Source organism: Cololabis saira, chromosome 12 (assembly GCF_033807715.1).
Source record: "Cololabis saira isolate AMF1-May2022 chromosome 12, fColSai1.1, whole genome shotgun sequence".
Taxonomy (NCBI): Eukaryota; Metazoa; Chordata; class Actinopteri; order Beloniformes; family Belonidae; genus Cololabis; species Cololabis saira.
In genome coordinates, this window is record NC_084598.1 from 13,430,740 (window position 1) to 13,448,151 (window position 17,412).

General features: G+C 40.0%; 2 protein-coding genes across 2 annotated transcripts; one reads left to right on the top strand and one right to left on the bottom strand.

Annotated features, from left to right (window-relative positions):
* Nucleotides 1-34: 34 nt before the first annotated feature.
* ndufb11 (NADH:ubiquinone oxidoreductase subunit B11) lies at nt 35-6,757 on the top strand. The gene is made up of 3 exons (XM_061735593.1): nt 35-264; nt 4,600-4,730; nt 6,554-6,757. Exons 1-3 carry the CDS (start codon nt 91-93, stop codon nt 6,681-6,683), a joined length of 435 nt encoding a protein of 144 aa, XP_061591577.1. The 5' UTR covers nt 35-90; the 3' UTR covers nt 6,684-6,757.
* Nucleotides 6,758-7,906: 1,149 nt separating this feature from the next.
* Nucleotides 7,907-9,315, bottom strand: LOC133456302 (dynein light chain Tctex-type 1-like). Its single transcript, XM_061734772.1, has 5 exons — nt 9,075-9,315; nt 8,852-8,893; nt 8,426-8,549; nt 8,263-8,340; nt 7,907-8,134 (listed from the first exon to the last, which is right to left on the bottom strand). Exons 1-5 carry the CDS (start codon nt 9,102-9,104, stop codon nt 8,064-8,066), a joined length of 345 nt encoding a protein of 114 aa, XP_061590756.1. The 5' UTR covers nt 9,105-9,315; the 3' UTR covers nt 7,907-8,063.
* Between the last annotated feature and the right edge of the window lie 8,097 nt (nt 9,316-17,412).

Consider the following 17,412-nt stretch of genomic DNA (forward strand, 5'->3'; position numbering starts at 1 on the left):
GGTGGCGGTAACGTTGCATCCGACATGTAGGGAAACGCAGAAAAAGAGGTTCCGCTTCCGGATCAACAGTCTCCTTCACAAACACGCAAAATGCTGTCCCGACTTTCGCGGCTCGGGCTGGTTTTGCCCCGGTCCCTCTCCGTCCCGCCGGCCCGATTCGTGTCCCAGTCCAAGCCGAGCGGAGCCGCCGGCTCGGCCGCCGTGACGGAGCTGCCGCCGCAGGCGGCGGCGGCCGAGCACGGCGAGGTCAGCCCGTTCGTCAAGGTGAGTCCTGCACAACCACAACACTGACGGCTGACTACCACTGGCGATCAACCAGTGGAACTTCAATGATGATAACCAGTAGGCTACCCGAGTTTTATCATATGGGGACAGATAATTTGTGCTGATTACAAATAATATATTACAAATAATAGCACTGACCAAAACACCTGCAGAAATACTGCAGGAATGACATAGCAGCAGTTAAATGCAGCCTTCTGTAAGCTGTAAATATCCACTGGGCTTACATCAAATACATCAAAACACAACAATAAAAAACCGTTTTCTGAACTTATCAATATGACTGTCCTTTACAGGATAAGTAAAATGGATCACTGCAAAAACTCAAAATCTTAACAAGAATATTTGTCCTATTTCTAGTAAAAATGTCTCATTTTAGTAAAAAAAATCTCATTACACTTAAAACAAGACTCGTCACTTGAAAAAACTATTTTCACCTGTTTCAAGTAGATTTTCACTTGAAATAAGTAGAAAAATCTACCAGTGTATGGGTTGTATTATTGTTCCAATATTATTTGTGTGTGCGTATCTCAATCTGTGTGTGCGTAAAAAGATTTGTGTGTCTGTATTCAGATTTGTGTGTGCGTAAAAAGATTTGTGTGTCCGTATTCACATTTGTGTGTGCGTAAAAAGATTTGTGTGTCTGTATTCATATTTATGTGTGCGCAAAAATCAGCCGGGAGCTCTCGATTGGCTGTCTTTGCACACGTGGATTTTGACACACTTCTGCCGCGGCAAATCTGTAAAAAGATCTGTGTGTAAAACGATTTGTGCGGCCGTAACTTTTCCTTTGCCCTGAGCTCGGACTCACAGGCAGTGCAGTTTAAAAGTCCAAACAATGTCTAATATGATCAGAAACCCGATGGAACTGCTGCAGGTAAACGTACTGACTGAGTGCTACGCGCCGACTAGTGGTGTGAAGGCTGCATTGCTGTAGCCTGGCGTGAGCCTGTGAGTCCGAGCTCAGGGCAAAAGAAAAGTTACGGACGCACAAATCGTTTTACACACAGATCTTTTTACAGATTTGCCGCGGCAGAAGTGTGTCAAAATCCACGTGTGCAAAGACAGCCAATCGAGAGCTCCCGGCTGATTTTTGCGCACACATAAATATGAATACAGACACACAAATCTTTTTACGCACACACAAATGTGAATACGGACACACAAATCTTTTTACGCACACACAAATGTGAATACAGACACACGAATCTTTTTACGCACACACAAATCTGAATACAGACACACGAATCTTTTTACGCACACACAAATCTGAATACAGACACACGAATCTTTTTACGCACACACAAATCTGAATACAGACACACAAATCTTTTTACGCACACACAGATTGAGATACGCACACACAAATAATATTGGAACAATATTACCCCCATACCAGTGGAACAAGATTTTTTTGCTTGTAATAAGAAGATAAATCTTGTCCCACTGGCAGATTTTTCTACTTATTTCAAGTGAAAATTTACTTGAAACAGGTGAAAATATTCAAATAAGTTATTTTTCTGGTGATGACTCTAAATGTTGAAATAGCAGTAAAACCACATTCATTGATGAAATGACATAAGGGATGGAAAGGGGGGATGGCAGTTTTACAGGGGGGGTGATTTTGAACGTTTTTATTTCAGGGGGGATGCCATCACATCTCATCCGCCCTCAACTCGAGTACTGATAATAAGTGTAACAACAAAGGGATCAATGCTGCCTGGAAATCAATAGTATTTTATGATTATAACCGGGGATTTAAACCTGAAGAGAATGAGAAAATAACTGTGTCTATGTTGATAAAAGCTCATTCTAAATATATATTAGATGGCCTATTTTCCCCAAAGATTAAGGAAACTCACTTTAAAATATTGTGTAAAGTGTAGTTGTTCGAAGTTGATCAATATGCTTTCTGTAATGTAGCAGATGAAACTTTAGAACATATGTTTTTCCTGTGTCCTGTGTCCAGAAACTTCTCGTTACTACTTATATATTATTACTTACTCTGGAATAAGCTGCCCCCAGAAATGCGCACCATCACTGACTTTGCGGTTTTTAAATCCAGACTTAAAACCTATTTATTTAGACTGGCTTATAATATGCAGTATTGATGTGAAGTATTCTTAATTTAATTTTAACGGTTTTATTATGTCGTTTTTAAATTGTTTTGTTTTAATGTGGATTTTAATGGAAAGCACTTTGGTCACCCTGTGTGTTGTAAAGGGCTTTATAAATAAACATTGATATATATATATATATATATATATATATATATATATATATATCTCGTTTTCTGCTTTTTTGATGCATGCCTCAGTCCTTGCTCCTCTTTTTGGCACTTTTGTTTGCCTGATTTTTTTTTTTAAATACTGTGATACTTTTATAGTTTGCACTTCATAAAAACCCCTGTTTTGTCTTTTATTTCAATATATAGTTAATAGTTTTTTTCTATATAGCTCTATATTTGACAGCATCTCATATTATGTCTAATAAATATACTATCATCCTAAAAAAAAAACACTGAAGGCTGATTTATTGTTCCGCAATACACCAACGCAGAGCCTACAGCGTCGATTTAACGCGGAACCATAAATCAGGCTTGACGCCATTCTGCAGGAACTGACGCTTTGCATGACACAAACACCAAGATGAGCTGGTTTTTCTCCCTCCACGCCGGTGTCATTGATTATGACCGATTAGGACGACTGTTTATGGTCAGATCCAGCGGAGTGTCCCGGTCGGGTTAAGACCTGGACTCTGGTCCACCAGGGAACTGGATCCTACAGTTTTCTTCTGGGACTTTGCTTCTGCCACAAGGGAAATATTTTTTTTAAATTATTGATTGAAAACTCTGATCCTTCAGTTCATTCGTTCTTTGAGGCTTGAATGTTGCTGGACCAGGGCTGGACCAGGGCTGGACCAGGGCTGGACCAGGGCTGGACCAGGGCTGGACCAGGGCTGGACCAGGGCTGGACCAGGGCTGGACCAGGGCTGGACCAGGGCTGGACCAGGGCTGGACCAGGGCTGGACCAGGGCTGGACCAGGGCTGGACCAGCTGAAGTAAACCCACATCACAGAGGCCCTTCAGGCTGGCAGGGACCAGGCGAGACGGGTCCATCACCTCTCTTTTCCTGACGCACCATCACCATCATCCACCCAGCAGGGAGGATCTGGACTCTCCACAGCACATCTGGTTCTTCCCAGGACGCCCAGGACGCCACAGTCTCCAGAATTAAGAATTAGAAGAATTAAGAATTAAAGGAGCATGAGGCTCCTTTTAAGAAATGAGACTCTCTAGCGCCACCCTTCACCACGACGGCCGTCGGGGGTACTGCAGCCAACAGTGAAGCCGGCACGGGAGAACGGGGAGAACGTGCATGCAGCGTCATGTGACGTCACATCCGCCGCCCAGCGCGGGAAATTCAGAGTCCGAATTGCAGCACATTTTGCAGCACACAGCCTGTTCAAGGCAACGGAGACATACGGTAGAGGGCTCATTCTTTTTGGTTTGGAACGCTTCATCTGACATTATTACTAGAAAACTTAAAACATATACGCATTTTTTTTCATAAATCCTGCCTCAATCCTGCCTCATGCTCCTTTAAGCCCTTTTTCCCAGTAATTTGACCGCCCCCAACACGCACACATATGTTACAAAAATTACTAGGAATTTGTTTCTATAAAATGAAGCAGCAGTTTTGTATTTCTGTTTTTTTGTGTTTCTTGTTGGGTTTTATTTTTTAATGCACGGCTGGATTCACTGATTTTTTTATGATCATGTTTCACGTGCACACCAGTCAGTTCCTGTTTAAATTTTGTGGTCAAGTCAACTAGTTTTCTTTCAAATGTTCAGACACGTGAGAAAACGCACAAATACACTGAGTTTCTGCACTGTACAGTATCAGTATTGTAAACTTTGTCTCTTAAAACTGAGATCACTTGACAACTCCATCTATCCTTCGTAACCAGACGTTCATGATTGTGATTGCGGTGCCCCTAAATGCTTGTTTACTGTTAAAATTACACGTCCGAGGGACGAGAAGCTCCCGCTTGACTGAGCTGACGGAGATAGATAACAGCTGCACCTGTCACTCACTCCCTGCTGGCATTTTATAAAATAAATGATGACTGTTTAAAAAAAAAACAAAAAACCTTGAGGTGTGTTTTTAAATGGCATTTGTGTACCAATTTGTAAAATGTAGTTGCAGAGTCTCTAAACACGCTAACCATCCGGCAGGAGGTTAATGCGAGGCCGCTTGGAGACCTTTGTGTTTGTTGACGTTCATCCTTCCCCGTCCTCTCTCTGTGTCCTGCTAGAATCCAGACTACCATGGCTTCTCCGCTGATCCAGTGGAGGATGAGTTTAACATGAAGGTGGGCTTCTTCTTCGGCATCTCGGTGGTTCTCGTTATCGGAGCAACATTTATCCACTATTTGCCAGACCACGGGTGAGTGCTCCCTTCTTTCTGCTCTTATGAGGCAACAGAGACGAGTCTGCTGACTCATGTTTTCAGCTTTGTTAGCCTGACTGTGATTATCAGCGCTAAATGTTTTCACTTGCATGTTCAGTGTTTTCCCCCTGGCTTTAACTTGAGCGGTTTTGTGTAAGGAGATTATTAATCCGTCCTTATTCCATCTCAACTGTCCACCAAAATCTGTTCCTGAGCGTACTAGGGGTGAGCTACTAACACAATATTTGCAGAAGTGTAGCAGCGCCGGACGACATCCTGTCTCATCCCGGTGCCCAAGAAGAAGCCCGTTAGTGAACTGATTGATCACAGGCCAGTTGCATTGACATCCTGAGACCTCCCGGACCGACTCCTGTCTCGAGTTTCCAGTGTTTGAGGCCGACTCAAGTCCAAGTTATTTAAGAAAATTCAGCAACGCTCTCGCTGCAGGCAAAAGCGACCCAAGTTGGATCATCTGAACCGCTCAATTGACACGAAATCCGATTTCTTTTATTTATTTTGGGGTTACTTCCATATGTGGTGCTAAATCAGATATGTATCTGATGTTTTCTAATGCAACAACAGATATTGAAGCCATCGCTCCACACATGGTCAGGATTAAAAACTTTGCTCTCCTTTTTTCTCAGGTTTCTTCTCATTATGATTACTATGAATTTGTAAGTGAAGTCAGTAACATTTTAATTGACTCACAAATAAACGGTTTATCTTGACAGTAGCTCTTTAGTGCTGCTGACATGGATACGGCTCCAACCTAACATCCGCAGGCGCTGCAGCTCTGCATCGTAGCAGCGGCTAGCAACCTGTGAAAGAACCCAACAAAACAGAGTTTTAACTTCCAGAGAAGTAAAGGATTCACTGCCTCGGGCCATTTTCAACTCTTCTCCTACTACAAACTGAACACAAAGCATTTTTTTCAGCTTACCTACGGGATGCTCTATGGCACCTGAGCTGTCCCTGATCACAAGCTTTATTAAACAGAGGTTTTAAGCTTAATCCTAAAGGTAGAAAGGGTGTCTGTTTGAAGTGGCCGCTGGTTCTTGATACCTGAAGGTTCCACCTCCCGTTCTGCTGTAGAACCTCTAGAAACCACGAGTGAAGCTGCTGTCTGAGAGACAAGTGTAGAACCATGAGCTCAATAAGATATGATGGCCTTTGAGAGCTTTATATTGGAGGGGAAGGATTTTAAACTCTGTTCTGGATTTCTAAAACTGGAGAAATATGATCTCTGCTGAATCCCAGAAACATGTTTAATATGCAAATTAAAGGACAGATTCTGGCCAAAAATAACTCCCCAGTTCCCAGCTATAGTACTAGAGGCCAAGGTAAGGTATGGACAATATATCTGTGAAGAATTGAGGTCCAAATACAACTTCAGTTTTATCTGAATTTAGCTGGAGTAGGTTTTGAGTCCTCCACGTCTGTGTCTTCAAGACATGCTTGTAGTTTGAATTGAATTTAATTGTATTTGAATTTATTTCAGACGATTGCCACAAAAGTGATCGGTAAACAGTATTTATAAAAGAACAATCCCAAACAACATGTAGATATTCAACAACATTAGCTCATTGTCTCAATATATATTCATATATACATTTGTACATAATAATAAAAAAAATATAATGAAAATTTCCAATTGAATAAACTCGTAGGTATTTATACCTTCAGATATGACATTGTTTGATGCAAATTGTCTGAAAAGGGATATGAATAACCAACTGGTTATCATTAATTGATGGTTTTGATATGTTAAAGATGAAGTTTCTCTGTGTGGCCCTCACTGTTTGATCGTCTTTGCCATCCAGGATGCGCCAGTGGGCCAGAAGAGAGGCAGAACGGCTCGTGGTGGAGAGAGAAAAGAAGGGTCTACCGTTCATTACTGAGAACTACTACGACACGAGCAAGATCATTCTGCCCACCGCTGGAGAGAAGTAGTACATCCAGCCCTGACCTACTGTATCACCTGGTTAATGTATTTCACTATGATAGAATAAATGATGTTCTTGTTATTTGTGGGGAATGACTGCGTTTTAATTAAAGTTAACTGTCCAGACTTTAAAGACTGTGGATGCTCGTCCTCAGGCGTGCACTTCAAAAATACATGTAACAGTTATGTAATTATTCATGCTTTTGAAGCGAATGCACTTCAGTTATCAATAAACAGATAATTATTTATTTTGTGAAGATGCAGCAGAGATGGATACATTTGATTCTTATTCTCATTTTAGTTGTGTGGACCCTGAAAGTTACTGTCATAGTTTTCAGTGAGTGGGGTCTTTAAGGCTGCTGTGCTCAGTCAGCTGAGTTTCTCAAAGTGATATCCAACTTGACTTGGAGAACAGTTGCCCTACTGGCCCTTCTCCTCCGCTGTGTGACCAGTACTCACAGTTTAGCGGCATGGGTTGGGTTTGAGTTCAGCATCTCACCTGCAGCTTCATCTGTCAGGATTGAATGTTTCCACTAACTGGTTCACTCCGTAACATTTCAGTGGCTTTAATCGATCTTTGGCACAATGTTGCACATTTAATATATTTAAAAGCCAAAAATTACATAACATTATATGAAAATTTACAAACTGGAACAAAACTCTAAAATAGATAACTATGCAAGGGAATTAATCATTACGTCACTTTTTTAGTACTGAGATAACTCAATTAAAATTATATTTAAAAAAAAAACGTACCTAATGTATTCATAATAAAGAAATAATTATTTAGACCTTTAAAAACGTTTTTTCAATTTATTTTCATTTTTATATTATGAATACAGCCAGAGTAGTACTATGATCCAACACTGATTTTGGGTCAATGAACCAAATGACCGGGAAGCTATTGAGCTAAAATGCTATTGTATATGAGATACGCCTCTATACATATAAAAATTATGGACAGATTTGAAATATAAAATCAAGAGGTGTGTCTCATGCAGGCAGAGTGGTACTATGATCCAACACTGATTTTGAGTCAATTGATCACATGACCTGGGAGCTATTGAGCTAAAATAATAAATAAATAAAAATATTTCCATGTAAAAATTAATAAAAATTCTGAACAGATTTGAAATATGAAACCAGGAGGCATATCTCATGCAGGCAGAGTAATATTATTGTTAGGAAATGGTGTTTGAGGACCCAGATGTAGGAGAGCAGGAGGCAGGAGTTCCAAAAACTGATTTATTTTAGTGTCATATGTGTAAATAAAGACAAGTCAATATGGCATAGTAATGATATAAATTGCACCTAACATAAAAAGATGCACATACAAACATTAAAACATTGAAAAATCCTACAGATGTCAAACACTGGGTGCTGTAGGTTCACATAGCAAGTCCAAAAACAGTGACGATGCAGATCATGGTCTTGTTCTCCCATCTCACTGTACAGCTTCCTGTTGCAGGAAATATGCACCTTTACATCAGTAAAAATGACAGGTGTATATACTCTTTTACAACAATTGACAAGAGCAAGACTTGCATCTTACTTAATTTCACACAAATATTGAGAGGTTGTTTTTACCATCAGCAGAGTTGTCCCAGAAACATGCATTTTCTATTTGCAGACCTGCTCCACTTTTCTGCATGATGATACAGTTTACTAACAAACAAATGTTTTCCATTAATATCCATTCAAGGATACAAAAAGTAACCATTAATCATTTTGAGGGCAACAATCCACATACCAATGTACTTGAAAGGCTTTCCTAGCTTGTTGAGTTGACTCAGGCTTTGCTCCATCACACTGGCGGTCCACTGGTCCACTCTGCTGTGCTTGTAGTCATTTCCTCCTATGGCTGTTTCTATTGACTGCACAGATCAAAATTGTTTTACTCAGACATTTGGCGATGAAAATAATATTAAGAATTTTACATTAATTAAAACAGAAAAGTCGAAAACAATTAATCGGGATTAAAAAACAAAAAAAAGGTGCCTGCAATTCAAAATGATACATTTAGAGAAGGTGCCTAACAACCGCGACGGTGTCCTTAGCAACCGCGAAGTCGTCCTAGCAACCACTAGTCGCTAAACATGTTCACAGCCGGAGGAGACAAAAAATACAATAAAACCACAAGTTTTTTTGTGAATTGAAACAGCATATGGTGACTTACATCTTGTATTATTCGTCGTACTTCTTCGACAACGAACAGGGTCTGTTCGAGGGGAAACAAAGCAACAGTTTAAGCCACCTATACGACACAGTTACTCTCCAAACATGGTGTCAGCTTTGAGTGCACGAAAAATATGCATTTTATAAAACTGCGTTTTATGTTGGTTTCAATTAAGGGTAAACGGGAATTGCAGTTAGACGTTTTAAATAGGAAACAAACGTACCTTATCTTCAAACGAGGAATCGTCTATCATGGTGTCAAACTGGTGAAGCAACGTTCAAGCAGCAGCGTCACGTGGAAACCACACTTCCGGTAAGTATGATCAAAGATCCTCTATACATATAATGTGGCAGGATGAGGATGAGGCTCGACTCCAGAGGTTGGTAAAACACGTCTTTATTCCGTGACAGCGGAATCCAACTGACCAAAAGAACTGTCAGTTGACAACTGTAAACTAACACACGTTGCTAAGCAACCAAATAAATGCTTGTGACCACGCCCCCTTCCATACAGTCCTGATGGGTGCGAGGTCCGTTATTGTGTCCGCCACAGTTTGTTGATAAAAAAACAAACAGAACGGGTGTTTGTTGCTAAAAAACAAAAAAAAAACTGTTATAGAACGTCTCTGGTATGATCTTCACAATAAAGCGCTTCTTCTTCTTCTTCTTCTCTCAGTTTACTGGCGGATCGCAAGCAACTTTCAGGTGCATACCGCCACCTACTGTACAAGAGTTTGTAAAATTATTTCATTTAGCCCGTTTTAAATTCTGTTTATCAGCCTAGTGTATTTTAAGAAGTGCCTTTCTGGTGATTTCAACCTCCTCTCCCTTTGTTCCCAGTATCCCCCTCAGATTCCACTCACGTCCTTCCTCTGACTTTTTCCTGTAGTCGCTCTCTTTCTATTTTATACCTGTTACAGTGCATTAGGATATGTTCACTGTTTTCTTTTATTCCACAGTTCTCACATTTATCACTATCCCTTTTTCCCATTACATGCAAGGTGCCATTTAATCCTGTGTGGTCTAGTCTGAGTCTTGTTATAACTGTTTCCTCCCTTCTGTTCCTTTCAGTATAATTCTTTGTTATTATAGTCTTTTGTATTTTGTGATATCCCTGTCCTTTCTGATCTTCCTCCCACCTTTTCTGCCATATTTCCATTCTTTCTTCTTTATTATTGCTTCACCTTCTCCTTTTCCTAGTGGAACTGGTATTGTTATTTCCTTTTATAGAGCCATTTTTGCTAATTTATCAGCACCCTCGTTCCCTGTTACTCCCTCATGTGCTGGTACCCAACAGAACTGTACGTCTATGCCATATCTGTGTATTCTTAATAAACTATGAGAAATATCGATGAGTAAGTCTTCTCTGCACGTTGTTGTTGATTGTATACTTTCTAATACAGCTATTGAGTCTGTGTGTGGCGAGACGTAGTGCAGAGGGGGAAGTTGTCCAACAACGCCACCTGGGGAATTGCACCCCAGGAAATAAACTCGACTCGGTCTACTATGAGGTCACACAGATTCGTTACACTAAGTTAAAAGAGTACATGAGACGGACTTCCAAAGAGATAAATTACTTTTATTTAACAATGTTTTTCTAGATTTAAAATGAACATGTTTTCTGCAACCCGAGTGTCTGCTAAAAACCACAATAGGTTAAGGGGGAAATAAACAAAAAAAGGAGGACCAGGGCCAAACTCAGGGAGGCGGACAGATGAACGAAACTTAAAACACACAACACTACAAACCAAACCACCACGTGCCACAGCAACTTAAAGGATGTGAGATGGGGACCACCACCAGGGAGTCTGTCACGCACTACCCAGCTCCTGTCCAGGGGAAAAAGAAACAAAATTAGGGGAAGTGACACTCAAGGGTTGGATTATACAAACATTTAAAATGGCCTATTCTAAAACACTCTCACAACATTCACACCCACATGCAGACCAACATAAAGAATACAAATTAATTGTTTTACGGTAACCACAAATACTTAAATAGTAACTCAGCTATGGGTGGCAACCCATAGCTAAATAACAAAATCAGACATGTAACCAAAAACTAAACATAACCAGATGTGACTCAAAAAAAAAAGAAAATAAATAAACAGAAAGAAAAATGCTCTAAACAGCTGGCCCAAGGAGGAACCAGAAAGCAAATGAATAATTAGCCAAAAATAAACAAAAAGAAATAAACCAACAAACAAAGAAACACAATTGCGGTGGGGCTTCCGTCTGATTCTGCGTGGAGAGCCGCAACCAGAATTAAAACAATGGCGAGGAAGTCAGAGTGAAAACGAAGCGGCTGCACCAAGGCTGGAGGCCGCGGAGGTTTGACTTGGATGGCTGTGATGGTCAGCAATAAGCTGTGCAGTGGATCCTAGGAGCGCAGGAGGAGAGAAAACTTCTGCAGATTCCACAGCTACAGCAGGACAGAGCAGAGGGCAAAAGCTGTTAGCACAGGGCTACTATAGCCAACAGAGAATAAAAAAAAGAGCATGCATACCGATAAAGAGAGCTTTAACACTCTAGATCCAGTCCCAGTCTGCAAAACAGCAGAGAGAGGGGACACCACACCTCCTCCAGCTGCAACCCAACTGACACGGCCAACACTGAGAACATAATCACGGCGGTTGTTACACCAGAATGTGCCACACGTTGCATAACGTTGACACCTACACTTACCTTGTGAACAACCACACACTAATCATGCCAAGCTAACAGAGCACGCCAAACTGGAGCAAGCCGACACAGGTCCTTTCCAGGTCAATGCCAGAGAGAGGATGCGACCTGCAGGAGCGCAGTACTTAACAGGTGATGCTGATTAACAATCAAGCACAGGTGATGCCGATTGAGTGGGAGGGGGTGGGGCAGAGCAACACCCAACCTGCCACATGTGCATACCACCACCTTATCAGGACTAACCTCTTCCACCCACTGTAACCCAATAAAGACTGCCACCATTTCTGCTGTATATACTGATAGTTGATTAAATAATCTTTTGGAGATATTTACATCAAACTCAGGGATATATACACCTATTCCCACACAATCCTTTTGATTTTTTGACCCATCTGTGTATATTTTCAGGTAGTTGTAATAACTATTTCTCAAGTAAATACTCGCTTTACCTCCTACTTCATTCATTCTCCATATTTTTTCTGTTCCAGTATGTTCATGTCTACTTTTGCTTCTGGGAAGAGCCAAGGAGGTATATTACTCGTCGGTGTGTATTTAGTGAATTTTAATGTCTCCATTGCATATCTTCTCAACCTTTCATCCCTTGACCACCCAAACCCATGTCTCTGGAATTTAGAGTATTCCCAACAGTCCTTTATTGTCATCGTTGCAAGGTTTTCTTCCCCACTCCCTTTTAATCTTACCCAGTATGTAAGTGCCAGTTTATCCCTTCTTAAATCCAGTGGTGTCTCTCCTGCTTCTACTAATATTGCGTTTATGGGGGTTGACCTAATGGCCCCTATGCATATTCTCAGTGCTCTATACTGCAGTCTGTCTACTTTTTGTAATGACGTTTTAGCTGCTGCTCCGTATACTATACAACCATAATCTATTGTTGACCTCATAATTGCCCTGTATGTCAATTAATGATTTTTTATCTGCCCCCCAGTCACAGCCTGCTACAGCCCGTAGTAGATTAATAACCTTTTTGCACTTTGTTTCCAAATGTTCAATGTGTGCTTTCCATGTATATTTGTGATCTAGACATAGGCCCAGGTACTTAAACTCATTCACCCTCTCCATCGGCTGATCAGAAAGTGTTAGCTTCTCAATGTCAATCTTGTGCTTATTTGTAAAGATCATGTAACATGACTTGCTTGTTGACATTTTGAACCCCCATTCATACGACCACAATAAAGCGCTGTACTGAGTAAGTAAGTTTGTTTGTTTGTTTTTTTGTTTCGGTCATTTCCAAGAAGAAATGTATGGAGCCCCTTGCGCCATAGAAATGAAAGAAAAGAAAAGAACAAATAAACATGAAGTTAATGCTAATATTGCATTAGACCAAAATATAAATGTATTTGGTACAGATATTATCATCAGCCAACTGGCAGATGATGACACAACTTTTTTTTTTAAAGATAGACACCAAATTCCAACAACTATTGAAAAAGTGGAAACATTCTCTAAAGCTTCTGGATTAACACTAAATTTAAAAAAACGGGAACTATTGGCAGTACATGATACCCCACTATTTGTAATATTCCGATTAAATCAGAACTCAAATACATGGGAATTTTCCTTTCAAAAGACCAAAAACTAAGTAAATCCTTGAATGTAGAAAATAAGTTAAAGGAGAAGAGACCTATCAATTCTTTGCAGAATTCATGGAATGCTTATCAAGATGTATTTACCAGCCTATTCTCATGCCATTCCAAACAAGTTAATCAAATCCATCAATCAGAAACAGACCACATTATATTAAAAAAAGCCATATCGTTAAAGAAGCAAAGGATGAGGAGGACTAAAAGTTATTGATTTTGATTGCCTTAATGGAACTTTAAAATTGGCTGAAATCTTGGATCGAATATAATAATTCCTTCTGGAACTGTATTCCAAATCACTTGTTGAATAAAATGGGAGGATTGAAACTTTTACTCAGTTCTGACTATAATATTGAGAAACTTCCTGTTTCATTATCAGAGTTCCATAAACAGATACTGTTATATTGGAGAATGTTATATGGACATAACGTTTCACCCCACACAACTGTACTTTGGAATAATAGATATATATTGTACCGGACCAAGTCTTTGTTCTATAAGAACTGGTATGAGGAAAATATATGGTCGATAGTTGATCTAATGGACCCCAATGGTAATGTATTAAATTATGAAGAATTCCAGATTAAACATACTTTCAAACCTTTCAAATCAGACTTTACTAAATTACATAAAGCACTCCCCAAATAATTTATATTTCTGATCCAAAATATAATGTCTAATCAACCTTCTGCAGCCCCCACGGTTAATTCAAGGGATTTTCATCTTAGACAAAAAATGTGATAATCATTTTATTAGAAATTGTCTTATTGAAAACCTATTCCTTGAAAGACAAAACAAAAATGGCATTCTACACAAATTTGATAAAAATTCCATTACTAACACTTAATCTTAAACTATTTATTTATATAGCACCTTTTGTACAGATAAAATGCAACACAAAGTGCTTTACATTAAAAAGAGAAAAAAAAAACAATACTCCTTGACCCCCCCGCCCTGGAATGTATATTTGCTATGTTTGTTTTATAATTAACATTTTTGACACGAATAAAAGTAAGGGAAAAAAAAATCTGTCAAAAAACTGTCAGACCGTTGCTAAGCAACGGTTCATTGGTAGCGCGGTGGCGCGTTACGTGATTTTTTTTTAAAGAACATTACTATTTATATTTATACATTTATTTTTCAAGCCTGTAGTTATTAATTTTTTTGTTTTGTTCATATAGCGTCATCATTTTGCTTCAGTATTTAAAAAAGATATGCGTTCTGATCACCATAAAAATAGACACGTGACTATGACGCGTTCTCCGAGGCACTACGATGTGACGTCACTCTCCAGGTTGTGACGCACATTAGAGCTATAAATACCTTTTTGTTCCAAGTGAGACTCACAACAGAAGTAGCAGACCTGTACTGTACACCGTGAAAGATCTAGGAGACAACGTTTGGTTTTATCTTGTAAACAACTCACTTCTGTAGGAGTTTGAGAACAAAAAAGTTGAAGAACACTTTTTGTGGACGAAGGAAAAACTTGTGTTGTTTATTTCAGCCTCTCCTTTCAACTGCCAGTAAGATAGAAATTAGAGATAGAAATGCAGGACAGCAACTCACTTTATAAGGTAAAGTGCGGCGACGTTCTCGCTGGCAAGTCCTGCAATTACCACATTGAATCTTTTCTGGGTGAAGGGGGCTTTGGAATAGTAGCCAAGTGTAGAAAATCAAAAACAGACAAGTATGTTGCATTGAAAGTACTGAGAAAAGATGGTTTTGAATGTGGTAGAGCTGAAGCTAAAACAATGGAAAAAATCAGAAAACTTGACCCCGAAAAAAACAACATGGTCACGTTGAATGAACATTTTATTCACGGAAAACATTTTTGTCTGGTTTACGATCTAATGGACGTGAGTTTATATGACTTCATGCAAATGCAGCTCTCCCAACCTCTTGAACTAAATGCAATTCGAGTAATCGGTCAACAAATACTAGTGGCTCTCAAAGCAATGAGGAGCATGAATCTGGTTCACGGTGATATTAAACCAGAAAACATAATGCTGGTCAACCAAAAGTCACAGCCTTATAAAGTAAAACTGATAGATTTTGGTCTTGCCACTGAGGCATCTAATTTGTGGAGGCAAGGAGTCCTTCAAAATCTTCCATACAGGCCTCCAGAAGTCCTATTGCATCTCCCTACCTTGGATGAAGCTGTGGACATGTGGTCTTTTGCAGGTGTTCTTGCATTCTTGTACCTTGGCGATGATTTATATCCAGATAGGTGTGAGTATGAGGCCATGAGGATGATTTGTGACTTGAATGGTCAGCCAAATACTGATTTCCTGGATACTGCATTGGATTCAGATAGATTTTTTGATCTAGTACAAGACGTTCCTAAACGTATGTGGTATCCAAAATCCCCAGAGCAATACGAAGAGGAGACAGAAGAGGAGATTGTGGAATATCGTGGACTGTTTTCTGACTGTAGTTCTCTGGACGACCTAATAATGTGGCAGGAAAGAAAAACGGTCCCCAATGTTCGTCGAGACACACTGGCATTTATCAGCCTCCTCAAGCAAATGTTAGCTGTGAATCCACAAGACCGCATCACCCCAAATGAAGCACTCCATCACGATTTTTTTACTTTGAAGCACTTTCCTGCTCCCAGTAAAGACCCTTATGTGGTCTCTGCAAAGGAAATGATGATGGCGTACCACAATAAAGAGGAAAAGTCTATTCCTATTGAGTGTAGGGAGGAAAACAGTAGATTCAGGGATCACAAAATAGCAACAGCGCCCAGTTTGAACAGTGAAAACATCAATGGCAAGATTGAAAGAGTCCCTACAAACAGTAACAAAGAAAATATAAAAGTTCTTGGTACCTGTGAACCTGTACAAAGATCTGTGACAAATGAAACGTCTTTCAAAAATAGAAATTGTGAAGCCAGCGCAAGTATAGGAGAAATACAACTTTTACCAAGAATTGAGGTAGAAGACAAGAGCAACCCTAAAAACCAGGTTTCCAGTGACAGTGAATCAAATTCCAGTAAAGAGGATATACTATTTGCACAAACAACTGGAGACAAATCTCAACAAGACTCTAAAAATCTGGAGTTCAGAAACAAAGCATCTGAGGCAAACTTGAGTGAAGGGGAAATATTATCTGCACCAATAACTGGAGACAAATCCCAAGAAGACTCCTCTAAAAATCTGGAGTTCAGAAACAAAGCACTTGAGGCAAACTTGAGTGAAGGGGAAATATTATTTGCACCAATAACTGGAGACAAATCCCATGAAGACTCCTCTAAAAATCTGGAGTTCAGAAACAAAGCACTTGAGGCAAACTTGAGTGAAAGGGAAATATTATTTGCACCAATAACTGCAGACAAATCCCAAGAAGACTCCTCTAAAAATCTGGAGTTCAGAAACAAAGCACTTGAGGCAAACTTGAGTGAAGGGGAAATATTATTTGCACCAATAACTGGAGACAAATCCCATGAAGACTCCTCTAAAAATCTGGAGTTCAGAAACAAAGCACTTGAGGCAAACTCAAGTGAAGAGGAAATATTATCTGCACCAATAACTGGAGACAAATCCCAAGAAGACTCCTCTAAAAATCTGGAGTTCAGAAACAAAGCATCTGAGGCAAACTCGAGTGAAGACGAGGAAATATTATCTGCACCAAGAACTGGGACAGAAGACCAACCGGCAGACCCAACGATGCAGCTCACTGAAAACGTCAGTGTCCGTGAAATTAAGCCTGTCAAGAAACGATTTAGAGGGCTTCGCAAATTCTTCTCTAGAATACTCAAGCTATGTTGCATCCAACCTAAGAAAGATTAATAAATATTTCTGAAGATAATTAAAATGTTATTGAAGACAGTCATCTCCATCTGCACCACGTCAGCCAGAAAATAATTTGACACATCAGCCAGAAAATAATTAGACTTTCTGCCAACACTTTTCCATTTGCAACACAAAACACATAGATTAAAAATAAATTAAAAAGTCCGGGCAGTACGGTGGTCTGGTCATCAGCTTTTCCACCTAATAGCAGGAAGATTCTCAGTCTGAATTCAGAGCTGCAGTCTTGCTGCGTCTGCGTGGGTTCCCTCCGGGCGCTCCGGCTTCCTCCCACTCCTCAAAAACATAATTTGGTGATTCAAGGGGGACCGGAGGGTGTGTTCCAACTACTGGGGAATCATACTCCTCAGCCTCCCGGGGAAAGTCTATTCCAGGGTGCTGGAGAGGAGAATTCGGCCGATAGTGGAACCTCGGATTCAAGAGGAACAATGCGGTTTTCGCCCTGGCCGTGGAACGCTGGACCAGCTCTAC

What these genes read in the sequence shown, in the direction of transcription:
- ndufb11 (XM_061735593.1), top strand. Translation starts at nt 91, where the DNA reads ATGCTGTCCCGACTTTCGCGGCTCGGGCTGGTTTTGCCCCGGTCCCTC. An exon ending in AGGTCAGCCCGTTCGTCAAG is followed by an intron (nt 265 to 4,599) that starts GTGAGTCCTGCA and finishes GTGTCCTGCTAG; the next exon opens with AATCCAGACTACCATGGCTT. An exon ending in CACTATTTGCCAGACCACGG is followed by an intron (nt 4,731 to 6,553) that starts GTGAGTGCTCCC and finishes TTTGCCATCCAG; the next exon opens with GATGCGCCAGTGGGCCAGAA.
- LOC133456302 (XM_061734772.1), bottom strand. Translation starts at nt 9,104, where the DNA reads ATGATAGACGATTCCTCGTTTGAAGATAAG. An exon ending in AAAGCCTTTCAAGTACATTG is followed by an intron (nt 8,341 to 8,425) that starts GTATGTGGATTG and finishes TTTGTTTGTTAG; the next exon opens with TAAACTGTATCATCATGCAG. An exon ending in CTGGGACAACTCTGCTGATG is followed by an intron (nt 8,135 to 8,262) that starts GTAAAAACAACC and finishes TTCCTGCAACAG; the next exon opens with GAAGCTGTACAGTGAGATGG.